We start from the raw sequence: 26,998 nt of genomic DNA, 5'->3' as shown, positions 1-26,998 counted from the left end.
CGAGCTTCCCTGGGGAGAGCATTCCACAAATGGGGAGCCACCACAGAAGAGGTCCATTCTCATGTTGCCATCCTCCGGACCTCTTGTGGAGGGGGCACACGAGAGTCTCAGGGGATGATGATACCCCCCATTATAACCTTGCCAGCAGAGGGACCTAAAGTATCGTGGATACCATATACAGCCTGCAACAAAGCATACATTGCAACCTAGTCTGTGGCTACAACAAAACGTTTCTTTTCTTTTTGGGGGGGTGTAGAGGGCTGAGAGCAGGACGTGGGTGGCGATGTGGGTTAAACCACAGAGCCTAGGACTTGCCGATCAGAAGGTCGGCGGTTCAAATCCCTGCGACGGGGTGAGCTCCCATTGCTTGGTCCCTGCTCCTGCCAACCTAGCAGTTCAAAAGCACGTCAAGTGCAAGTAGATAAATAGGTAAGCGGCGGGAAGGTAAACGACGTTTCCGTGCGCTGCTCTGGTTCACCAGAAGTGGCTTAGTCATACTGGCCACATGACCCGGAAGCTGTACGCTGGCTCCCTCGGCCAATAAAGCAAGATGAGTGCCGCAACCCCAGAGTCGGTCGCGACTGGACCTAATGATCAGGGGTCCCTTTACCTTTACCTTAGAGGGCCGAGAGCACTAGGGAAGCTCTTTCTGGAAACACCCTGGTGAATCCTGAGTGTTTGCATATCCCATAAGCCAGGGGTAGGCAACCTAAGGCCCAGGGGCCGGATGCGGCCCATTCACCTTCTCAATTGGCATCAGTGTGTTTTTACATGAGTAGAATGTGTCATTTTATTTAAAATGCGTCGGCAGATGAAGATGATGGACTATATGGAACTTGCCGAACTGACCGGGAGACTCCAAGACCAGAGAGAAGAGACGGTGGAAGAAGTTTAAGGAATATTTGAAAAAATATGTTAATATTTAAACCTTAGAATAGCTTTGGAAGTGGATATAGGCTGTAGGGTTAGAAGTAGAAGATAGGGTATTTTAAAACAGTATTATTTGTAAGTGATAAAATGTGAAGTTATTTTAAGTGTGATTTAAAAAAAAGATGGTTAGAAATTATGATATATGTAAACTGCTAAAGACGAAGTAAAATGAAAATCAGATAGGGGGGACTTAGGGAAGCCCATTTAACAATGTTTAGAAAAATAAGGATATGACAATAATTTGTTTGTATTGTTTGTCTTTTCTGTTTGTGTTTTTTATTTGTGTTATAAAATGAATATTTTATTTTTTGGGGGGGGGGATGCATCTCTGGGTTATTTGTGGGACATAGGAATTCATTCATTTCCCCCCAAAAAATATAGTCTGGCCCACCAGATGTTCTGAGGAACGGTGAACCGGCCTATGGCTAAAAAAGGTTGCTGACCCCTGCCATAAGCTACTGAAACCTTGGTGGATGACTTGGGTGGTCCAGTTGATGTCAGGGACTGGACTGAGAAGGAATGGTGAATACTCAGAGATAGATGAGGGGCAAAGCTGGGAAATAATGGGGGGGGGGGGAGAAGAGCCAGAGCAGCTGGCTGACACATTATCACTAGAAAGCATTCCAGACCCCCCCACCCAGAACCTGGCGAGCATTTAAAGTAGGAGAGCAAAGGGTTAAGAGACAAGTGGCCCTAAGCAGCTACGGGAAGGGAAGTGGGGTGGAGATTACTCTGAGAAACGCCATTAGTCCAAGAGGCTGCCTTTCTAAGCCTCTCTCTGTGAATACTGAATAAAAGACTTTGGTAAGAGCTTTTCTTGTTTATCTATCCCTGGCAGCCTGCTGTGGCAGGGATCAGATTCCCTGACGCCTGACAGTTGTGCAAGTACTTGCATAGCTGTCAACCGTCCCTTATTTGGCGGGAAACTCCGTTATCCCAGCGCCATGTCCCACTGCTGTCCCTTATTGATGATGTCCCTTAAATTTCCCGGGTTTCAAAGGAAGCAGCCCCTCTCTCTCCCTGCCGGCCAGGGAGGAGGGAGGTTCCAACTGTGTTGCTTGGCTGCACTGCTCACCCAATGAGTCTAAGAACGACTGGGGGGTGGAGCTTGCATGCCTTGTGCCGATCAAATCGGCCGCACTGCCTGGGGACTCACCTTTGCTCAGCGCTTCCCAGCGGAGAGGTGACGGTGGTTTTCCTTGCTGCATCCCCTTTGCCGGGTTGCTGCGCTGTGGGAACCACCGCTTGAGGCTTCGTTTGGCTGCTGGCTGGGCTTTCTGCCTTTGACTCGGAGGGGCTCAGAAGTTGAACATACCTATGCTGGGAAAATCCCTTATTTTGGCTGCTGATCCCTTATTTTCGAGGCTGCTGGTCCCTTATTTTCAAATCTGTAAGCTGACAGCTATGTATTTGGTGCAACACCAGCACAAACTGGAAGGCTGCGGTGTATTCTGTTGAAGTTCTGCTCACCTTGATGCCCAATGGCAATAGCTGCCCTGCTACTGGACCGCCCCCAAACAGTTGTGTTGGGGGACTTCAATATTCACACCAAGTCTCTATGGGAGGCTCTTGAGTTTCCTAGTGAGTTCTGTGTAATGAAATTTCAAGTGCAGGTGGCAAAAGAACTGTAGTGACAATCACAGAGCTGTAGAGTTGGCAGAGATCCTGAGGATCATCTAGTCCAAGCACCTCCAATACAGCTCTCCCACATGGGGATTGAACCTGCAACCTCTGCATTATCAGCAGCACATTCTAACCAACTGAGCTATACAGTGAGTCCTTGAATCCAGTGGATCAATGAACAAGCACAGGATCATAATTTGCCTCCCAGGTAGCAGTGCCAAAGAATGCTTACTTCTCCACCACCATTACATCCCGGGCTTGCTCCCTAGCTGGGCTATTCTGTACGACAAACTACTTGATGAAAACCAGTCCCTCATAAGGGGCATCAGAGCCCCTGGAAGCCAGCTGTGCCCAATCTGCAGAGCATTTGTGGGCTCCACTTTTGGTGGGGTCAACCGGGAGTTTGGAACTTGCTGTCATCAATATGCCGACAACCTTCAGCTCAGTCTCAGGCTACTGCATGCAAATCAGGTGAGGCTGTGTGGATGCTGGGCCTCTGGCTGGAGGCGGAAATGGGCAGGATGATGACCAATAAAATGACTTATTAGTCACTTACGATTTAAAAAAAAAACTAAACTAAAAACTAAATCCAAGCTAATTGAGCTGAATGCTTGAACACTCTGAAAGATCGGCAATTACATAGTAATCCCCCGGCTAATTAACATATCTTATGCACTAGTTGGCAGGTTAGCGCTCATTTAAAAAAAGAAAAACTGATCGAATGACAGGCTGCTTTTCAACACACTCTGTCTGGCTTACACTTCAAATAACAAAAAAAGAAGAGGGAAAAGGAGGAAATAGCCCAAACCTCTCAAATGTAGCTAAACATGTTCCTACTTGAACCTTTTCTTCGCTAAGAAAGTTTTAATTTTCTAATGTGGCTGAAAGGTCTTTGTTATATCATCATCATCAACAACAACAACAAGGCTTTGTGTCTGGCCTGAGACATTCCAGTCCACAACAGAAATCTACAAACTCTTTCCAGAAGGGAGGGGAGAGTCCCATTGCCCCAGCTTCTGCTAGCTCAACAACTTGGTTGAATCCGGCCCTATATTTTTCGGAAAGTTGTTTGCTCTGCATTTGGACAGCTCTTAAGATTCCACAACCAAATGTTGCATGGCAGTTCCTGAGATCGAGGAGCAGGTTTTCATCTATATTCAGATACAGTTGGGCACCATTTTGAATCAAGACGGTGGACTGAACCTTTCAAAACTGAACTAATTTGAAAGAGACTGATAATAAGAACGCAAGAAGAGCCCTGCTAGTTCAGATCAAAAGCTCTGTCTGGTCTACCATCCTGCTTCCCACAATGGCCAGTCAAAACCAGATACCTCATGGAAGCATACATGATGAAGGCATGAACCCCACCTCTACTCTGCAATTGTTTCTCTCCACAGGGACGTTAAGATGTTCTTCTATACCCGATCACCCCAATGGTACGCATAGTTCTGTACTTTCTACAAGGATAGCCAACATGGCGGCCTTCCAGGTGTTGTTGAAACAAACCTCCCTTCATCCCCAACCACTGTGAAGTGTGCAACTGAAGCTTCTTCTTCTACAAGAAGATAGAGCAGCTGAGGGAATTGTGCCAGCACACAGATGCTCCTTGCAAAATATCGAGAAAGTGCCCGTGCATTTTTCAGCTGCATGCATGAAATTTTCATGATGCATTTTTAAGGTTGAGCATTTGCCTTTTGCACAGCGAGGACAGGTAAAGGGCTCCTGGAAAGCTTTTTCCAAATGTTTTGTGGTGGGGACATAGGGGGGAAAAGGAAGGTGAGAATTAAGTGGAGTTACTAAGAATTAAAAATGTGTGCCTCTGGTTAGTTTTGTGCATTGGCCTGTGTATGTGAGTGACTGTGTGTCTGGCCCTGCAGCCCTTTGCCTAAAAAACATTCCAGAGCATCCCTGCACCCACAGTACTTGTGTCAACAGAGGAAAACAAGGCTGGCCCTAGATTTTGAATTTGCAAATGCTGGGACCATGAGCCTCCCTGAACCAAAAACCACCAGCGACTCGGCGAACAATGCTGCTAAGATGATGCAGTTGACAGAACTCTGTCCTGTTCCATATCCAACAGATTGCATATTGCAGGGGGTTTGGCTAGCATTTAAGATCCTGAAAGAAAGGTTTTCAGGCTCTCTTGCAACAAGCTGCGAGCTCTTCCACTACCACTGCATGCTGCATTTTGCTGAATGGGAAGCTTTCTGAATGTGGCCTCCTCACCCAATCGAACCATGAGCAAATCTACTAGGGTAGCCCATCAATGCCAGGATTATTGAAGGGCCATCATCTCCCATATGAACTTCCTTCAGAAGCCTTCTCCGGGGGTCCCCATCTACAGAGGACAGTTGAGAAGTGACTAGGGACAGTGCTGTATCAGTCGTGGTGCCCGGATTGTGGAATGCTCTCCCCGACACCTTTCCTTTATTAGCTTTTAGGTGCCAGGTGATGTTTTTGTGGATAATATTTCAGGGCAGCTTTATCATTTCACTGCTGACTTGTTGCTGATGGTTTTATTGCTGGCCTCCTCTCGCTGCTGTTTGAGACATTTTTATTGCCACATTTGTTTTAAATTTAGAGCTTTAATTTCTGTTGTTAGCTGCCTGGAAAGCTGTTTTGCCGAAAGGCAGGGGGAAATTAATATTTTGAAATCAGTAGTTCCATACCTCTCTCCTGGAAACAGCTCGCACGTCAGAGAGAGCTGGAAGATAAGTGGGATATCTAGGCCCTGTAATATCTTCTGATAGAAAGAAAAGGAAGAGAGAAGAGAGAAGAGAGAAGAGAGAGGAAGAAGAAGAAGAAGAAGAAGAAGAAGAAGAAGAAGAAGAAGAAGAAATAGAAGAAGCTGCTCCTCCATGGTTATTGCTATCCATTTCTCAGCAGATGCCATTTTTTAGATCGACCTTCCAAGGACCACATGACAGTAGAAGGCAGGGCCAGAGGCAAAAGTGGGCCAAGTACTAGATGTAAGTTTATGCTTGAATATAAGTCGAGTTTCTACAAACGCTCACACATCCCTGTGTAGCCTCAACCCAATGTCAGGGCGGGTGCCGAGTGCAGGTCTGCAATAACTCACAAGGTGTCACCGACATTAACTCTTTATTCAAAGAAACAAAACAGCTCTGGCCTAGTGAGCACAGCAACCAATGAGGTCCTCGCCTTCCCACAGCTCCCTAAATCTCCTCCTCCCTGGGTCCTTCCTAAGCAATGTGAGACTCTGATGCCTTGACTGTTTTTGCTCCCCCTTTTTTATACCTCTTCTGGTTCTGGGATGGGAACTGCTCACAGCAGGTTTTTTTATGTTTGATAAGTTTTTAATGTCTGGTGTTTAGTTGTGTTTCTATACGTGTTCAAAGTCGCCCCAGCCAGATGGGTGGGGTATAAATAATAAAATTATTGTTGCTGTCCCACCGCCAATCCCTTGGCTCTGAGCCTTCCTCCCTTGGGGGTTCCCCAGCTGGTGCCCCCCCCCCCCTGCATCCAGCCAAGCATTATTAGATTTCAAGGACGCTTGCCAGGGCGGCAAACACACTAGGGCATTGAAGGAGGGCCAGTGAGGGATGTTGTTGTTGTTACTGTTATTATTATTAATACCTAGCCCATCCAGCTGGGTTTCCCCATCCACTCTGGGCGGCTTACAGCAGATCTAAAAACATGGTTTGGCCTGGGAAGAGTTCCAAGGGCCAGACAGAAAGGTTTCGAGGGCAATATCTGGCCCCCGATCCTGAGTTTTCCTACTCCTGCTGCAGAGAATTCTCTCTATGCCAGATATGTATCTGTATAGAGCAGTAGGCAAGGGAAGCTAAGTGCTATGCAGAAGCTAGATCCGCAGGAAAAGTCAAGAATCCCGGGTAAGATCCCTTTTGCCAAAATATGGGCTGGACACATGCTGACACAAGAGTTTGGCCAACCTGTCTGTAAGGGTAAAAAAGTTTGCAGCTTGCTTTAGCTGCCAATTATCTGAAGTGTTCTTACAGAAATCACGCTGAACCTCTTCACCGTTTACAAGATTGACGTTCCAGATAAAACTGCTCCAAATGGCACTGGGATATTTGAGGAATTAAGTAATTATCTCCATACAATGCATTTTGCTACAGGGAACCAACAAAAATGTGTTAAAACAAGCAAGGAAAGCTTTGGAGGGCTAACATCGAGGGAGGAAAGAAAAAGAAAAGCATTTCAGAATTGAATGCAACCGGCCCTATTTTTTATTTTGAATTAAGAGAGCAAGGAGTGTTTAAGCAGCACAGAAGATTAAGTCATTACCCAAACGAAAGCTACTTGTGGCTTTGTTAACTACTGAGCAACTAGAAAGTATGGCAGAGTCGCTTGCACAATCATGGAGTTCTTGTGTACCTATGGATTGTGCAAACACCACTTAGACTCATTGGGTTGCGTCCAATGAAGTTGTTTGGTTAACACAAGGATATCTACTTGAACAACGCAACTTCCCGTCCTCTCCCTGCACATCCCTGCATGCCGCCCCTCCAAATCTGCTCCAGAGGGTTGGGTGGAACCCCCAAAACAGTTTGGGGGGCATGGAAAGCACACACTGAGAGGAGAGGGAGGGGACGCCCTTATGCGAATCGAACCATTTTGTTGGGTAAAACCCAAAAAATGTTGGAAGGGATTCTAGTTCAACACACACACCCCCGCCCGCCGATCACTCTAAACAGAGGGCTGCCTACTTCCACTATCACAAGCCCACTCAAAATAGGCGACACACATGTTTACAATAACCACGTGGAAATCTGGTTCACACCAGATTGCATGCACCAGTGTAGCACATAATGTATTGGGGGGGGGAGGTGTTATATTGTAAACCACCCTGTGATCTTCGGATGAAGAGTGGTATAATATAATATAATATAAGAGTGGTATTTATATAATAAATAATAATAATCCCCCTCCTTTATTTATTTTTTAACCACCGCCTTCAATTTTACATTATACCAACACTATTTAAGTGCTACCACAAAGTTTGATGCTGGCATGGTGTTAAATGCAAGTCAAATGTAGATCTCAAAGACCAAGACTGAAACAGCTAAAGACTGTGATGCAGAATGCAGAAAACTCATCTCTCCCCCCTCCCCATATGCACAAAGATGTCTGGCCTTACCATTTTGATGCCAGTCGAAAATGCAACTGGCTTGACTGGTTTGGGAATCTCCAGTTGCATTTCGAGTTGGGTAGACCTGTCTTTGTGCTGGGCCAACAGCAAAGAAGCAGGAAGATGAGAACTTTCCTGTAAATGGAATTAAGGAGAGAGAGAAATAAGAGAGAGTAAAATATTTAAAAGGCATAAACAATTCACCATTAGTGCCGTATATTCCTAGAATGACAAATTGCATCTCAAAAGGCTGTTTTCAGGAGAACAGGACACGGCTCAATACTCCTGGTTTACCAGAAAACGATCACTTTCAGTAATAAGAAAAAGCTGCGTTAGCCTCATAAATCAGAGGGACTTGCAAACAGCCATTTTTATAGATTCCACATTAAATGACAATATAACAAGCTCCTTATTTCAGAAGGCCAAATGCAGCCATTATGTATTAAAAAATGTTTTTTTAAGTAATAATAATTAGAACTTAATCACAAAAACAAGCAGCACAGAAAGTCATCTAACTTGGATCAGATGTTTATCTAAGACGCATTCTTTCGACCAATGAACTCCATCCAGTTTCAAATTGGTTCTCCATTAGATTTCACCTGAGGCCGTTTGGAGGTGATCCTCACTCCCCCTTTGCACAATGGCGCTATTGTACACGCAACCAACAGCATATTTATTTTCTCCTTTAGTGATTTCTTTTTAGGGAGGCCAGTCAAAACCTTTCCTATTTTAAAAGAAAATGGGCGTGCGTGCACATACGAAGCAATGAAAGTTGCTCAAAAACAAGTTAAAATTACTTAAATTTTTATGAGCAAGCGAAACAACAGAAGGATTGTTAATGCGGGCAAACACTCTGCATACCAAGGAACAAGAAATCAAATTATTGGCTGAACTGACTCCCGAGCTTTGACGGGAACTAGATGCAATGCCCGCTGCGGGCTTGAGACCAAAAATGGCAGATTCCTCCCTCCTCCTAATACGCAGTTAAGAAAATGAATTATGTAGTATCACAGTGCACATTTGCCCGCTACACTTCTGTAAGGCAGGACAGTGCATGTGATGATATGGCTTAAGGAAAAACCCATGGAGGATAAGGTTAGGAATGGCTGCTAGTCATGATGGTATAAATAATAAAATTATCATTATTATCATTAGCATCATCATCACCTCCATTATCAGAGGCAGACTGCTGGTGAACACCAGTTGCAGGAAAACACAAGTGGGAAGTAGGGCTGGGCAATATCTGGTTTTCAACATCATGATATATCACCAGCGAAACATCGCAATATACCAATGTATCACAAAGTCTGAAATAAGGATGGAGGCATCGGCTGGTGTGATGGGACGATGAGCTGCTTGTGTGTAAAATCCTAGTCCCTCAGAGTTTGGTCAAGTTTGCAAACCTCTGTCTGTAACGGAGCCCCTTAAACATGGCTCCGTCAGTCGCTGGCAGATTCCGACAGTGGTTGCTTTCGGAATCGCTTCCAACATAAAAGCTCCTTAACGGAAACACGTCTTCTGGACTCTCTGCGTGACAGTTTCCGGCGAGGAGTGGGTGTCCCTACAGGAGGTCCTGAAACCTCCCCACTGTTTTCGCTGGAAGTGTCTCTGAGCCATCCCTCCAGCTCACTTTCCCTCAGCTCAGCTCCTCTCCCCCTACTGGTTCCCTCTTCAGCTGCTGAGTCTCTCCCAACCTGTGTGAGCCCTTTCACTTCCCTTCCTTCCGATGGCAGTTCCCTGACATCCACCTCCCCTCCAGGGCCCCCTTCATCCCCTCTCGCCCCCTCCTCTACGGGCGGTGAGGAGGCAAAACCCCGGAATGAACTTCCTTCATCTTCCGATGTCCCGAACACTTCTCTCCACCTGTTGCGGTTCCTGGTCTCGAAGTACTCCTCCTCCTCAGAGTCCATCTCCCCTTCCCCTTCCGAGTCCGAGAATCCTTCCAACTCCTCCTCCTCATCGGTGGTCCCAAAGTATTCCCTCCGGAACCTCTCCACAGGCTGAGGTTTCCTTGGGAACCTTTGATGGAACGTTTCTATCAATACCTCGTCATTGATATCTTCTGCCATTACCCAAGTGTTTTCTGACTCCGGTTCTCCTTCCCACGCTACCAAATACTCCACCTGATCCCCCTTCCACCTGGCGTCGAGGATTTCTGCCACATGGCTGCTGCATTCCCTTTCTTCTATGACCGGTCCCCGAGTGGCCATCCCTTCTCGTCCCCCCTCATACGGTGACAGTAACGACCTGTGAAATACTGGGTGCAGTTTCATGTGGTTGGGTAACCGGAGCCTGAAAGCCACTGGGTTGACCTGTTGAATGACCTCAAAGGGACCCAATCTCCTGGGTCTTAATTTCTTACAACCTCCTTTGAACGGCAACCCTTGGGTTGACAGCCACACCCTATCTCCCACCCTTATGGTTTCACCTTCCCTTCGGTTCTTGTCTGCCTGCCTCTTGTATTCTTCCTTCGCCCTTTCTAAGTTGAGTTGGAGCTGACGATGGATTGCTTCCATTTCTTCTACAAAATGCTCGGCTGCCGGGACGCTCCATCTCTCCCCTTCTCCCCCTGGGAAAGCCCTGGGATGACACCCATAATTAGCCAAGAAGGGGCTCATCCCTGTGGACACATTCTCGGCATTGTTGTAGGCAAATTCCGCCAGCGCCAACTTTTCTACCCAGTCATTCTCTCTGTCATTGACATAACACCTCAGGTATTGCTGGAGGACCCCGTTTGCTCTTTCCGCCTGCCCGTTGGTTTCAGGGTGCCGGGCAGTCGAAAAGTTGACCTCCACCTGCAGTAAGCTCATGAGCTTCCTCCAGAACCTGGAAGTAAATTGTTTTCCTCGGTCTGAGACCACCCTCAATGGCACCCCGTGCAACCTAAAAATGTGTTCTACAAATAACTTCGCTGTCTCTTCCGCCGTGACTGCATGCGAGCAGGCTACAAAGTGGCACATCTTTGTTAGTAGGTCTACCACCACCATGATGGCTGTTTTCCCCTTGGACTTCGGCAGATCAGTCATAAAATCTATCGACACTGCCTCCCAAGGTCGTTCTGGGGTTGGTAAGGGTTCTAATAGCCCCGCCGGTGCCCGCCTCTCCCCTTTGGCTCGCTGGCATTGCTCACACCCTCTTACATACTCCCGTACATCTTCCCTCACCTTAGGCCACCAAAATTCCCTGGTGACCAACCACATGGTTTTGTGTTGTCCAAAATGCCCCGCCGTGGGGCTGTCGTGCAACTGCTTGAGTACCCTCCCCCTTAAGTCTCCTTCAGGGATATACAGTGCCCCTTTGTAATACAAAGCTCCATTTCTTTCCTCGAAACCCCCTGGTTCCTCTCCCTCACCCCTAAGACCTCTGAGCTTATTCTGGGCGTATTCATCATTCTCTGTTTCCTCTACCAGTTCTCTTTGTCCCACCAATGCCGCCCCACACACCCAGCGGTCCTCTGGAATGACATGTCTCTCTTCGGGTGCTCCCTCCCCCTCCAAATATTCAGGTTTGCGTGAGAGAGCGTCCGCCCTAATGTTCTCTGGGCCTGGCACGTAACAAATCTCAAAGTTAAATTTGGAGAACTCCTGGGCCCATCTCACTTGCCGTTGGTTGAGCACTCGTGCCGTCCTCCAATACTCTAGGTTCTTGTGGTCAGTGCACACTTGCACCTTATGTTGTGCGCCAATTAGCAGGTGCCTCCATCTCCGGAACGCCTCATGAATGGCTAGTAGTTCTCGGTCATACACCGTGTAGTTCCTCTCGGATTTGTTCAGCTTTCGCGAAAAAAAGGCACACGGTCTCCACTCTGACTCCTCCTTCCCAGGCTGCAGAAGCACCGCCCCCACAGCCCGGTCTGATGCGTCAGTTTCCACTCTCATCGGTTTTTGTAAATCCACATGCAGGAGTTGTTGTTCCGAGGCGAAGGCCCTTTTTAGTTCCTCAAATGCTCGCTCCGCCTCCTCAGTCCAAACGAACTTCTTCTTACTGCTGAGACAGTCCGTAATGGGCGCCGTCAGGTGGGCAAAGTTTCGGATGAACTTACGATAGAAGTTCCCAAATCCTAGGAACCTCTGCACATCCTTCCTTGTTTTGGGTGTTTTCCATTCCAGCACCGCCTGGACCTTGCCGGGATCCATGGCCAATCCCTTGTCTGACAGGCGATACCCCAGGAATTCCACCTCCTTGGTATGAAACTGACACTTCTCCAGTTTCACCCACAGCTGGTTGGCTTGCAGCCTGCTCAACACTTCTCTGACGTCTCTCACATGCTGCTCCTCATTCTCAGAATACACCAACACGTCGTCTAAGAAGGCCACACAATTCTTGTAAAGCAAAGGCCCCAGGACGTGGTTCATAAACGATTGAAAGCACGCGGAGCCTCCTTGTAGGCCGAAGGGCATAACTAAATATTCAAATGCCCCCAAAGGGGTGAACATGGTGGTTTTCCATTCATCCCCCTTCCTTATTCGTATCAGGTTGTACGCCCCCCTTAGGTCCAGTTTAGTAAAAATCTTTCCCTTCCTGACCCTTGTCAAAATGTCGTCAATCCTGGGCATAGGGAAAGCCACTGGTTCTGACACTGCATTTAAGGCCCTGAAGTCACACACAAGCCTCGGCTTGTTCGTGTTTTTTTTATCCACAAAAAACACTGGGCTGCCCCCCACCGCCCTGGACTCTCTGATGAACCCTCTCTTCAGGTTCTTGTCAATGAACTCTCTTAGCTCCTGCATCTCTCTGTCTGACATGGCGTACAGCTTGCCTACAGGGAGCTGTGCCCCAGGGAGTAAATTGATTTGACAGTCAAAGGGTCTATGCGGGGGTAGTTGGTCAGCTTCCCTTTCGCTGAAGACGTCGCGGAGATCTGCGTATTGTCGTGGTACCTTCACGTTCTCCGTTACTTCAGTCCCTGCTAGGGTGGCTTGGGCCCCTGCCAAACCCTTTCCCTCTTTGCAGTGTTCTAAGCAATGTGCTGAACCAAAAGAAACCACTCTCTGATGCCAGCCCACCAGCGGATCATGTAACGCTAGCCAGCTCATCCCCAATATAATGGGAGCTCCTCCCAAGGTGGCCACATTAAACGCTATCAGTTCGGTGTGCCTTGCCACCTTCATTATCATTGGGACGGTCTGCAAGCTGACTTCTCCTCCCAACAGCTCCCTGCCATCGATCGTGGTCACCTGCAGGGGGTTGCTTAAAGGGATCGTCTGTATCTGGTGTTCAGCTGCAAACTCTTTGCTCATGAAATTGCAGGAGCTGCCTGAGTCCAACAGCGCCTTTATCTTTAGAGGGTGTCCGTTTGGCAGCTCTAGCGCCACTTCTATCACTAGGGCGGGTTTAGGAGGTTCTGGCGTGGGCACTTTCACTGCTCTTTGGCCTGGCTGCTGTGCCCCGACGGTGGCAGCCAGGCGTTGGCTTTTACTTGCTTCGGTATTTCTTCCTCTCTTCCCTCCACAGCTCCTACCATCCCTTGCCATTCCTTCCTCTGGGGGCAGACTCTGGCAAAGTGACCTGGCTGTTGGCAGAGATAGCATTTCCGGGCGCCTTTTCCCTCCTTCTTTCCCCCCTCACTGGGCTTTGAAACTGCGCGCGCGCGCGCTGTTCCGATTTCCATCGGCTCTGCCGGCGGGAAAGTTGGCTCTGGAATGTCTGGAATGCGGAACTCCTTCCAACGTTCCCCCTTCCCTTCCCGCCTCTCCAATGCTCTCGCCTCCTGGCGCGCTCCTATGGTCAGCGCTGATTTGGTCAGCTGGTCCATAGACTCCGCCCTGGGCGCCCGGGAAAGTTCGTCTTTCACAGCCGAAGAAAGCCCTTCTTCAAAGAGCATTTGAATGGGTTCCGCCGATAGATCCCACCCCAATTTATGGATCAACATGGTGAACTCAGTCCAGTACTCACGGACAGATCGGCTCCCCTGTTTGCAAGCCATTAACTGTCTGCGGACCACTCCCTGTTCAATATCGCTGGAAAACATCAGATCCATGGCGCGAAAGAACTTCATCGTGTCCTTTAGGACGTCACTATTCGCTGCCATCAGGGGTCTAACCCAGTCTCTCGCCCCCTTTTCAAGATGCCCAATCACGAAAGCCACTCGTGATTCCTCGTCAGGGAATTCATCAAACTGCAGATTGAGGGCATATTGCATCTCTGTCCGAAAGCCATGATAGTCTTTGGGCTCCCCCCCAAACTTCTGCACCAATCCTGGTACCTTTCTGACGAGCTGGGTGTCTTTCCCCTTTTTGTCTGCATCCTGAGCCCTCCTCTCCTCAAGCCTCGCCGTCTGCAGCGCTAGCTGGACCTCCAACACCCGGTACCTTTCTTCCAGGCTTGGACCCGCTCCAGCTCCTGCTTCTCCGGTTCCGGCTGGGTTGCTCATGATGCCTTCTCCTGCACAAGCTGCTCACGGAGACTGTCGGAATGCTGTGATGGGACGATGAGCTGCTTGTGTGTAAAATCCTAGTCCCTCAGAGTTTGGTCAAGTTTGCAAACCTCTGTCTGTAACGGAGCCCCTTAAACATGGCTCCGTCAGTCGCTGGCAGATTCCGACAGTGGTTGCTTTCGGAATCGCTTCCAACATAAAAGCTCCTTAACGGAAACACGTCTTCTGGACTCTCTGCGTGACAGTTTCCGGCGAGGAGTGGGTGTCCCTACAGGAGGTCCTGAAACCTCCCCACTGTTTTCGCTGGAAGTGTCTCTGAGCCATCCCTCCAGCTCACTTTCCCTCAGCTCAGCTCCTCTCCCCCTACTGGTTCCCTCTTCAGCTGCTGAGTCTCTCCCAACCTGTGTGAGCCCTTTCACTTCCCTTCCTTCCGATGGCAGTTCCCTGACAGCTGGCTTCCCAGTTTTTCCCGCATTGTGATTTTGGCCGACACCTGCTCTTGTGATTCGCTGTCCTGACAGAGTTAACAGGGGCTGTGGGAATCAAGAGAGGCATTGGCTGGCTTCACGTTTTTCCCTACATTGATCCAGCCACAAAGCTCTTCTTATTTTCCTACTGCTCATACAGAGCAGATTATGCCAGTTTTGGAACAGCGACACTGGAAACTGTGCATTTCTGAGCACAATTCAAAGCGTTGGTTGTACCCTACAAAGCCCTCAATTGCAAGGGGTCAGGGTACAAAATTTTAAAGGGCCACATTCTCCTGGATGAATCTGCCGGGCCTCAAATCAGCTCCAGAAGCCCTGCTTTGGGTGTCCGTCTGCATCAACACTGAAGTTGGGAATGGCGTGAAAGGAGACAGGGGCTTTTCAGTGGTGGCCCCACATATTGCAGAACTCCATTCTCAGGGAGATTCTCCTGGCAGTGTTTTTATTTTCAGCACCAGGTGAAAATTCAGTTTCCAAACTCTTTAGTTCTGTCTATATTTTTTGCTGGATATTCTAAACAGCCCGCTCAATTCTCTCTTTGTTTCATTTTAATGTCACTTTGTAAACCCCCTCTGAAAGCCACGGCTGAGTAAATATGTTAAAGAAATAAACAGTGCACTGCGTGAAGCAGCAGTATTTTTTTCCCCAGTCCGGAGCTTACCTGCCAATCAAGTCTCGTTCCAAATCTCTTGTTTGACATGTGAGTAAACGTGTATATATAAACACCATCCACTCAAGCTCTCAGCTGCCATCTCCCAATATTATTTCACAGAACAATTGAATCATCAAACTTAAAATGACCCTGGAGATCCTTCCGCTTCTGTTCTCTGCAGCGTACAGAGGCAGAAATAGCCAGGCAAGGAGGCACGGGAGAGGAGACAGGACTGGCCATCAGCAAGGCTAGAGTGCTTGCCTCCAGATGCGGCAAGGCTCCCATCAACCCCCAGCAGCAGGCCATTGGCCGGTGATTATGGGGATTATAGTCCAGCGACATCTAGGGACTGGATTGGCCCAGTTTTGGCACAGAAACTGCTTTGGTCACCCTGTATGATGACCTCTGTCAAGAGAGAGACATGGGAAACATGTCCCTGATAATTTTTCTCGACCTCTCAGTGGCTTTCGATACCATCAACCATGGTATCCTTCTGGAGCGACTGTCCAAACTAGGGATGGGTGGTGCCGCTTTACGGTGGTTCCAGTCCACCTTGGATGGTCGTTCCCAGAGGGTGTTGCTTGGGAAAGCTTTTCAGCCCCATGGAACCTTCGATGTGGGGTTCCGCAGGGCTCAATCCTATCTCCTACGTTGTTTAACATCTACATGAAACCGCTGGGTGGAGTTATCCAGAGGTTTGGAGTACGTTGCCAGCAATATGCCGATGACACTCTATTTCTCCTTTCCATCTGCAGGTGAGGCAGTGGAAGTGCTGGACCAATGTCTTGCCTTGGTAATGGACTGGATGAGAGCCATCAAACTGAGGCTCAATCCAGAGAAGACTGAGGCACTGTTAGTGGGTGGTTCCCTAGACCAGATGGGTGGGAGATGGCCTGCTCTTGATGGGTTAGACTTCCTCTGAAGGAGCAGGTTTGTAGCTTGGGGGTACTCCAGGATCCTTTGCTGTTGCTCGAGGCTCAGGTGGCCACTGTAGCCCAGAGTGCCTTCCATCAGCTTCAGCTGGTGGCCCAGCTACTCCCCTATCTGGACAGGGATAGCCTAACTACTGTTGTCTATGCTCTGGTAACCTCAGGGTTAGATTACTGGAATGCATTATACGTAGGGCAGCCTCTGAAGACGGTTTGGAAACTTCAGCTAGTGCACAATTCAGCGGCCAGGTTGCTCACTGGAGCAAGACGGTCTGAGCGTATTACACCGATCCTGGTCCAACTGCACTGGCTACCAATTAGTTTCCGGGCCCAATTCAAAGTGCTGGTTTTGACCTATAAAGCCTTAAATGGCTCAGGACTGCAATACCTCAAGGACCACCTCTTTCCATATGAACCTACTTGGACCCTAAGATCATCTTCTGAGGCCCTCCTTCGTGTGCCGCCTCCTCCTCGAGAGGGTGGCAACACAAGAACAGGGCCTTCTCTGCAGTGGCTCCCTGTCTGTGGAATGCTCTCCCCAGGGACATTCGCCTGGCTCCTTCATTATACACCTTTAGGCACCAGGCAAAAAAGTTCCTTTTTAACCAGGCCTTTTGTTTATTTGGTTGACATCCTATGCCCTTTTAAAATGTAGGGGGGGTTTGGGGGGGGTATTGGGTTGTTTTTTATTTTGATTATGTATTTTCTGGTTTAATATTTTGATTTTATTCTGTGAACTGCCCTAAGACCTCCGGGCATAGGGTGGTATAATAACAACAATAATAACAATAACAACAACAACGACAACAGGCACCACATTGTCTTCCTCTGCTATGAAAAGGGATCCAACACCTCTAGGGTGATCCTGGGAATTTAAAAACACAGTTTATGAACTGAAAGGGAAAATTTCCAGATCATACAGTCGCAAAGAGGGAACCCAAAAAGCATGTGGGCAATTTCTGAAAAATGCAAGGAAGTCATACAGAGACGGACACTAATAATAACCAACAATAACTTTATTATTTATATGCCACTCATCTAACTGGGTTGCCCCTGCCTCTCTGTGCAGCTTCCAGCAAAATATTAAAATACTATAATTCATCAAATATTAAAAGCTTCCCTAAACAGGGCTGCCTTCAGGTGTCCTCTAAAAGTCCCATAGTTGTTTATCTCTTTGACATCTGGTGGGAGGGCGCTCCACAGGGCGGGCACTACTACCAAGAAGGCCCTCTGCCTGGTTCCCTGTAACTTCACTTCTTGCAGTGAGGGAACTTCACTGCAAGGGTGAACCTCCATGTCCGGGCTGAAATTGGGGGTGGAGACTATAAGAGGGATGCTATCAGGAATGCAGAGGGCCTGTTTATAGATTCAGAAGCATCCCAGAACTAATTAAGGTCTATCCCATCAGAATGATAGCCTGCACTCCATAAGGCGCGAGGTTCTCACCACCAATGCAAACTGGGATTTTTTTCTTTTAAAGAAAAAAATTAATTGAGAATTCACAAAGGAGATTGTGAATATTCCCTTTAGGGTGGAAAGAAACACAAACAAGAACCTTCTTTCCCCCCTGCCCTTCGCATTACCTTTCAGTCATTAACAACATATTTAGATATGTTTAGTAGCAATGTGTGCACAAATGTCATTAAGTTACCTATTTTGGTCATGTTATAAAGATTATTTATAACTGCTCTTTTTTTTTTTTGCAAGCCATCTGGCAAAATGGATTTCCAGTAAAGCCAACTGCTGTGTAAGAAAACAATGTCCGCCCCGTATAAATTAAAAGAGAATTTAAAGCTGAGTTGGAAACACTTTGGTGACTCAGTTTAACCCTTCCCCCCCCCCCGGCGCGCCACTCCAGCCATTAAAAGAAATAAACTGTTAGTACTGGAGCTGTTATGAACTTCAGACTATGTCTACCTTACAGCTTGCCTCCTCCATGTATTCCTCCCCTGCCACTTGAGATAAAGAGATAGGGCTTTCCGTCGTGTTTCCCCGTGTACAGGGGGAGATGTCTTGCCTACTGACCATGTGTAATGATTAGAGGGTCACAGTACAATTGGGGACAACTGAACTCAAATCCCCATTCAGCCATGAAGCTCAGTGGGTGACTTTGGAACAATCGCTGCATCTCAACCTAAATTACGGAACTCCCGACCAAGTAAGGACCATGTGGCCCCTTGTCTGCAAACCACTGGAATACCAGCAAAGACTGTGGTTGATTAGTTAGTTATTTTAATTTGCATACCACCTTTATCTTCCAGGGATTTCAAGGTGGTGTAAATCAGAGCTTTCCAAACTGTGTGTCGCGACACGATCGTGCGTTGGCCGCAGGTGTGTCATGCCAACGTTCCCCGTGCTTCCCGGGGCTGGAAAGGGGTTAGTTTATTTTATTTTATTTTTTAAATAATATTTATTTAAAAGTTTCAAAAAGATACATGAAAATACAAAATAAAGAAAAAAGTATAAAGAAAAACATACAAAACTAAACAATTAAAAACACATTAATTTTCCATAACCTATCTTCCTTGCACTTATTTCCCCGAACCTCCTCATACCTCCCTTCTTTGTATTCCAGTTCAGTTTGTTAGTTCAGCAAATCCTTACCATTAAACTTTTACCCAATTGTTAACTTTTTTTTTTTCATATCTCTTAAGGCATTACAGCTAAAAACCTCTTAGTTTCTATCCAACATCCTTCTAAAATTCCTTAATTTTGTAATATTTCTGTAAATAGTCTTTAAATTTCTTCCAGTCTTCTTTCACCGACTCTTCTCCCTGGTCTCGGTTTCTGCCAGTCATTTCCGCCAATTCCATGTAGTCAATCACCTTCATCTGCCATTCTTCCAAAGTGGGTAGATCTTGTGTCTTCCAATACTTTGCGATGAGTATTCTTGCTGCTGTTGTAGCATACATAAAAAAGGTTCTATCCTTCTTTGGCACCAATTGGCCGACAATGCCCAAAAGAAAGGCCTCTGGTTTCTTCAGAAAGGTATATTTAAATACCTTTTTCAGTTCATTATATATCATTTCCCAGAAGGCCTTGATCTTTGGGCACGTCCACCAAAGGTGAAAGAATGTACCTTCAGTTTCTTTACATTTCCAACATTTATTATCAGGCAAATGATAAAGGAAAGGGGTTAGTTTAACCTCCAGTTTACTAGTAAAACCGATTTACTGTGTCATGAAATGATGCATGTCTAAAAAGTGTGCCAGCGACATGAAGTTTGAGAAGCTCTGGTGTAGGTGGCTCTCCTCCCCCCCCCCCATTTCGTCCTCACAACAACCCTGTGAGGTAGGTTAGGCTAGGGGAGGGTGGCTAGTCCAAGGTCACCCAGTGAACTTCATGGCTGAGTAGGGATGGGATTCGAACCCTGCTCTCCCAGGTCCTAGTCCAATGATCTAACCATTACACCACACCGGCTCATCTGGTGTGGATTTTCTCTTCGCTGGGTTTTTGTTTGTCTGTGCTGCTGAATTTTCATCTATTCCTCTTTTCTGCATTAGGTAATATTGGTTGTTTACTTTCCATCATGTTGAATTTACTTGGGCTCTCATGTCCAGTCAATTGCAACCAATGATATTGGGACGGGGGGGACTGCAGAAACTCCCGAAGCCAGGCTATGGGAAAAATTATCTCAGACATTACAAAAGGAAGGGGAAGGTAGTGAGCAGCACAGCTGCAGTTTTCTTCAACAGCTGCGGATTTCGGACAGCCCCGGAGTTTGGCTTGATTTTGCTTATTGCCATAACACAGCATTCAAAAGCATTATTTCAGTAGCTTTGTTGTTAGGCTTTGGAATGTCCTGGTCTACTTTACGTTTCTACCAGAGGCTGCTTTGGAAATATTTTACACACAAGGACGCATCTGTGAAAGTTTCATGGGGGGGGGGGGAGGAAGTCTGTCCTTCAAGACCCTCTCTTGGGACCTTTAAGCTTTAAAAGAAAAAGAAAAAGAACCCCAAAGAGAGAGAGACTAGGCTCAGAGGCAACTTCCCCCTTAGCCCACCCAGATTCTTTTAGCTGCAAAGGAAAAGTGCCTTTCATAGCTTAAAGTGGGGGTGGCCAGTGTGATACCATTGAGATGCGGTTGTACTACAACCCCCATCAGCCAGCAAGGTCAATGATGATGGGAGTTGTAGTCCAAAATGTCTGGAGGGGCCCACATTGGCTATTCCTAGCTTAAAGAATGCTATTGCTTGAAATTTGGCTCTCAAAATGTACCGTATTTTTCGCTCCATAAGGCGCACCTGACCATAAGGTGAACCTAGTTTTTTTTTGGGGGGGGGGTATTCAAGAAAAAAAATATTATTTAAAGGGAGCGCTGAGCAAAGCGTGTATGCATCCCAGGTTCTGCTCAGAGCACCCTTTCATGAGCCGCGTGGAGCGTGTGTGCGGCACTTGCAGGCTTTTCCGTGAGGAGGGAGAAGGAAAAGGGAGAAGGCTTTTTCCTCGGGGAAAAGCCCCCAAGAGCCACACACACACTCCGTGCAGTTCTTTAAAGGGAGCATGGCTCTTGGGGGCTTTTGCGGGAGGTGGGGGAAGTGAGAGAGCCTCGTTCTGTCCCTTCCCCCACCTCCCGCAAAAGCCAGGGATAGCCGTGCGAAGCCTCCCCAGGGCTTGTGGGGCTGGCGGGGGAAGCCCAGGTTCTCCCCCCCCCCCAGCGACCACACATTCGCTCCATAAGACGCACAGACATTTCCCCTTAGATTTTAAGAGGAAAAAAGTGCGTCTTATGGAGCGACAAATACAGTATGTGATCGCACCATCTGAGTCCAATTCCTTCTACTCTTTTGGGGTGGCTGTAAGGAAGAAAATGCCAGGCCAGCATTCCTAGGCCAAACAACTGTGGGCTTAAGACTTCCAGGCTGCTCTCTGCTGCCAGAGGTACTTAGCACCGTGCATATACAGTCTTTGAAACCTGCCAGTTTTGAGGAGAGAGAGGTTTGCTTAGACCTCCCCAATACTTTCCTACAAGATGAGCAGAAAATGCAGCAGCTTAGGGGTAAGAGCATCTGCTTTGCATGCAGAAGGTCCCCAAGTTCAATCCCGACATCTCCAGGAAGGGCTGGGAATAATATCCCCTGCCCAAAACCCTGTAAAACTGCTGCCAGCCAGTGTTGGCAATGTTGAACTAGATGGACCAGTAGTAAGGCAACTTCCTAAGTCCCTGCCAAGTGAACAGGACCATAGTTCCATAGTAACCTCTGGAATCATCAAGCAGAGCTGGAGAAAGACTCCTGCCTCAAAACCTGGAGAGGTACCTTTAAATAATATTTTCGGAGCTAGCTCCGAAAAGTCCATCATCTTCATCGGCCAATCTTCCACTGTTGGTAGTTCTTGTGTTTTCCAATTTTTAGCAAGTAATATTCGGGCAGCCATTGTGGCAAAAAAAAATAATTTAACATCTTTCTTGGGCAATTCCAAACCTGTTATTCCAAGAAGAAAGGCCTCTGGTTTCTTAATAAATGTATATTTCAACATTTCTTTTAGTTCATTATATATCTATAAAATTAGAAATTACTTGAAAGAAACAAATAGGCCTAGGATTAAACTAAGTTATAATTAAATAAATGGGATTTAGAATGTTAAGAAAAGTGAATAAGATGGACTATAATTGGAAATTGTTTTAGTTTAATAATGATATTGGAAAGCTGTTACTTTTAATTACAAGGAAACTCAGAAGGGAGGGGTTTGTGTTATCATTGTGGAAAATCTAATAAAAAATTATTTTTTAAAAAAAAAGAATGGCGGATAAAGATGGTGGACTATGCCGAATTGGCAAAAATGACCAGGAAAATCAGAGATCAAGAGGACAATAAATTTAACAAAGAATGGGGAAATTTTCTAAGTTACTTGAAACAACTGAAAACATTGGCAGGATTGTGAAAACACTTGCAATGAAGCCAGAACTATGATAAAAACTGAGTTTTAAGAAAATACGGAGAATATGATATAATGCAGTTTGAAAAGAGTATCTGGGGAAACCAGGGAGGGAAGTTCCGGGATTCTGAGAATCCTTTTTGTAAAATGATCATTATTTATGTATGATGATAAATGTTAAAAGTGACAATGAATTTCAAAAATGTTTAAAAAGAAAACCTGGACAGCAGCTGCCAGTCAGTGTAGACACAACTAAGCCAAATGGATGAATGGTCTGACTCTGCATAAGGCATGTAGTGTGTTCCTGCCTTGCCCACCTGTTTGGGCTCTAAGTGCATCCATACGCTCAATACCCACTTGGATAATACAGGGGAAGTGACCAGTGCGTAGCGTGGGTTGTCAGCACCCGGGGCAAGGCAAGTAATTTGCGCCCCCTAACCCGTGGATTTGCGCCCCCTAACCCTAACCCCCAGATGTTGCGCCCGGTGCGGCCGGCCCCCCCTGCACCCCCCACGCTACGCCACTGGAAGTGACAGAGACTATAGACTTAAGAAAAGAAGAAGGGAAGGAGGGAAAGCAACCAGACCCTGAGCAGGTTGCAAGGTCTTTAAAACATTATACTGTTCTGCTGCCTGCAAGGTCAAGGGCCACACAGGATTTCCTTTTTCTGTCAACATCCAAGAAGGGGAGCATGTGGAAATATCTAGGCCCGTGGCCCAGGAATAATTAAAAAATACAATACCTCCCCTTTAAAAAATAAAAAAAAACCCACATGCCCCCTTGCTCCCAAGCGAGGTTCTCCCTGGGTATAGCCGCCCGCTCAATAAAACCACCTCTTAAATCACGTGACACTAAATCTCCTTCTCGTTTCAGTGGCTATCCCTCAGGGTCAGATAAGGAGTTCAGGTGCTCAGCCTTCCCAAAGGAAGAACGGAAGCAGAACAGAAATAAAAACACATCAACAATTGGATAGGACTGTTAAAGCAAAACAATAAAAAGTGTTGTTGGGTTTTTTGGGGGAGGGGGTGCAAGACAGGAAGAAAGTGAAATCCAGCTGGTGGGCTCGTAACAAGAGACCCAGAGGAGAGGAGAAGGGGGAAGTGAACATTATGGGGTGCAATGGAGGAACCATGTGACCAAAATGAAAATTCAGGTTGGGCCATGATGCCAATAGAGTAGCCAAGGTGTGTTTTTTAAGAGATCTGACACAGCCCGATGACCAGTCCTGTACACAACTGACAGACTGAAGGAATATCTCCTCTGGTGGCAGAGGGCAAAAGACCAAAAAAGAGCCAGTCTCCAGAATAAACCAGTCATTCTCCTGCTCCAGCCCACAGAGCCAGTGTGGGATAATTGGTTACCGTATGGGACTTGGACCAGAAAGGCTGGGGTTTAAACCCGCATCGGTGGTGAGACTTGCTGAGCGACCTCTGTACTCTGCCTAACCTACATTGCAGGATTGCTGCGAGGAATAAAACACAAGGAGACGTGTGTCACTCTGAATTCCTTGGGAGAAAGACGTACGCACCGAGACAAACTGTGTGTACAAACTGACAAAAAGAGCCACTGCTAGATGTGTGGCTCCTAATGCAATCTAATCGCCGCTCTCCCATTGCAAGCTGCAAAAGGAATTACGATCAACTTCCCACAATATCTGGCGTGTTGCAGTTTTGTTGTGTGCACATCCTGCTATGGTCTGTGCAATCCATTCTTCTGGGGAAGAAGGGGGGGAAATCAGAGTTGCTGCAGTCTGCGAAAAGGCAGATCCTCAGGGAAAACGCAGGATCATCATCACTGGAGTTTGGTGGTCATGTTTTAACCTTTAAAGCCCTATACGGCCTAGGACCCTCGTACCTACGGGACCGCCTCTCCTGGTATGTCCCATGGAGGACCTTACGGTCTTCAAATAAAAACATCTTGGAGGTCCCAGGCCACAGGGAGGTTAGGCTGGCCTCAACCAGAGCCAGGGCTTTTTCAGCTGTGGCCCCAATCTGGTGGAATGCTCTGTCACAAGAGACGAGGGCCCTGCGGGACTTGACATCTTTCCGCAGGGCCTGCAAGACAGAGCTGTTCCACCAGGCCTTTGGCCAAGGCACAGTCTGACCCCCTCCTTCTGTAATCCTCACAGAAGTCTAGCCCAATGGTTGCCATTGATTTGACTCTGAGTTGATTTTAGAATGAATTGATTTTAGAATGTATTTCAATTAATTGATTGTGATTTTATGCAAACTGTGTTATTTTTACTGTTGTTAGCCGCTCTGAGCCCAGCTTTGGCTGGGGAGGGCGGGATATAAATAAATTATTTATTATTTATTATTATTTACGTGGATGTCCCATCAAAAAGTGACTAAACAAAGCATGGCAATAATAATAACACAGTGGTACCTCAGGTTACATACGCTTCAGGTTACATATGCTTCAGGTTACAGACTCCGCTAACCCAGAAATAGCGCTTCAGGTTAAGAACTTTGCTTCAGGATAAGAACAGAAATCGGGCTCTGGTGGCGCGGCAGCAGCAGAAGGCCCCATTAGCTAAAGTGGTGCTTCAGGTTAAGAACAGTTTCAGGTTAAGTACGGACCTCTGGAACGAATTAAGTACTTAACCTGAGGTACCACTATAATTATTTATACCCCACCCATCTAGCTGAGTTTCCCCAGCCACTCTAAGTAGCCTAGTGTGTGAACATCATCTTTCTGGGAGTGGAACCTAGAAGAAGGGTCATTTGTCTTTGGTGTCATGGTATAGGAATAAGCCAGACAAACAGAGAGAGAGGGAATCTGTCCATTTCCGTATTAAGTAATTGAGATGCCCTTCTGGATGCTGCATCACCTACCAGCTTATCGAGAAGGTCCTGCTTGTTCTTCCTCTTCAGCATCTGTTGCATTTGCTCCTCCTTTTGTATAAGAAGCCGCCTGATCTCGCTTTCCTGCCGCTCAACCTCCAAAGCCTCTTCCAGCTCCTCTTGCTCTCGAGACTAAGAGAGAGAAAACAGGGAGCACTTGGGAGGTGAAGCCAAAGAAAAGGGTGTCTCAACAATGACCATCGCAGCAGAAAAACAATGGCATAGCTGTCAACTTACAGATTTGAAAATAAGGGACCAGAAGCCTCGAAAATAAGGGAACAGCAGCCAAAATAAGGGATTTTCCGAACACAGGTATGTTCAACTTCTGAGCTCCTCCGAGCCAAAGGCAGAAAGCCCAGCCAGCAGCCAAACGAAGTCTCAAGCGGTGGTTCCCACAGCGCAGCAACCCGGCAAAGGGGATGCAGCAAGGAAAACCACCGTCACCTCTCCGCTGGGAAGCGCTGAGCAAAGGCGAGTCCCCAGGCAACACGGCCGATTTGATCGGCACAAGGCATGCAAGCTCCACCCCCCAGTCGTTCTTAGACTCCTTATTGGGTGAGCAACGCAGTCAAGCAACACAGTTGGAGTCTCCCTCCTCCCTGGCTGGCAGGGAGGGAGGGAGAGGAGCTGCTTCCTTTGAAACCCGGGAAATTTAAGGGACATCATCAATAAGGGACAGCAGTGGGACATAGCGCTGGGATAAGGGACTTTCCCGCCAAATAAGGGACGATTGACAGCTATGCAATGGGAAGAGCAAGCCTTTGACTGAGCCATGTTTTGGAACATCACAAAGGCTCGTTCCCCAGAGGTGGTGAACTTGCGCCTAGGCTGCACCACTTCAGACCACCCTTGCCGGGCGGGTAACATGATGGAATGCAACTAAACACGAACAAGCAAAAAGGTTTCCCTCCAGATAGAAAGCTAGCATATCCGGGGGGAGAATCCAGCCTGAGATGCTAGTTCTCTATGTAAAGGGATTTTAAAAATTATTTTTTGAGTAGAATTCACTGGGTCCCCTCCATCACCCACTTGCAAGCTGAAGTAACAGAGGTCATGTACACACACAAAATACATCAGAACTAAGCTGAGTCTCAAATACTCTAAAGCAGCCAGGGAATTGCTGTCTCCCCTTCCTCAGTATGTTTAGATTGATGTGTGTGGTGTAGTGGTTAAGAGCGGTGGACTCGTAATCTGGTGAACCGGGTTCGCTTCCCCGCTCCTCCACATGCAGCTGCTGGGTGACCTTGGGCCAGTCACACTTCTTTGAAGTCTCTCAGCCTCACTCACCTCACAGAGTGTTTGTTGTGGGGGAGGAAGGGAAAGGAGAATGTTAGCCGCTTTGAGACTCCTTCAGGTAGTGATAAAGCGGGATATCAAATCCAAACTCTAAGCTGCAGACTTGCAAAACAGCAACAGGTACTGAAGCACAACTCTCTCACAGGTCTCCTTCCTCGTTCTGAATATGGTTGTCAGCACAGCTTTCTTGTGTGTTTGCTCTAATTACAAGACAGACTCAGAATGCTGCATACAAAATTTAAAAAACACACTGCATATAATTTTTGTTTTTATTCTCCAGTCCAAAGAACGTGCCTTAAATTTGTTCAAACTTAGCTTGCTTTATTTAAGCCATTACTTTACCCATTCAGAAGACTGTCTATAGCGGACCAAGACTTTTTTGCTCTAGCAAGCCTACTATTTTGGATACTGGACAGAACTAGGGGTTTAAAAAAAAAATGCCTTTGTTTCTTTTGGCAAATAATCCAAAGAACTGTAAACAAAACAAAACAAAAGCCAACCCTAGGCAACTTACCAGTTTGATCTTATTTTTCTGAATGACTTCCTTGTTTTCCTTCTGATACATCTCCATCTTCTTTCTTGTATTTTCTACATCAATGTTGTTGGTCAGGTTGAACACTAGATCAACGTTTTATAAATTAGCAGTGGGGAAGAGAGGGATGAAGAAAAGAAGCAAAGCTTCATATTAAACAGCAGTCATAACAAAGCATTACTTTTACTCAAGGACAATGTTTTCTAAAAATATATTCCCACCTTAAAATTAAGACTCCGTGTCTATCATCAGAAATCTTAATTTCTGCTACTATTCCCCCGCACCCCGTAATTTGAATAGATTTAATTAACAACATACCTCATGCATAATTATACAC

General features: G+C 46.8%; 1 protein-coding gene across 1 annotated transcript in view; it reads right to left on the bottom strand.

Annotated features, from left to right (window-relative positions):
• The window catches only part of MNAT1 (MNAT1 component of CDK activating kinase), a 137,757-nt gene that overhangs the window by 69,781 nt on the left and 40,978 nt on the right, over positions 1–26,998 (bottom strand). Inside the window, exons 4-6 of the mRNA XM_080992273.1 lie at positions 26,644–26,747; positions 24,825–24,965; positions 7,676–7,801 (exon numbers count right to left, since the gene is read on the bottom strand). Coding sequence (XP_080848399.1) covers positions 7,676–7,801; positions 24,825–24,965; positions 26,644–26,747 — 371 coding nt within the window. The remainder of the gene's footprint in view (positions 1–7,675; positions 7,802–24,824; positions 24,966–26,643; positions 26,748–26,998) is intronic.

The sequence above is a fragment of the Podarcis pityusensis genome, assembly GCF_964106645.2.
Source record: "Podarcis pityusensis genome assembly, chromosome: 1".
NCBI lineage: Eukaryota > Metazoa > Chordata > Lepidosauria > Squamata > Lacertidae > Podarcis > Podarcis pityusensis.
The sequence above is the reverse complement of the archived record's forward strand: the minus strand, read 5'-3'. Positions and strand labels throughout refer to the sequence as shown.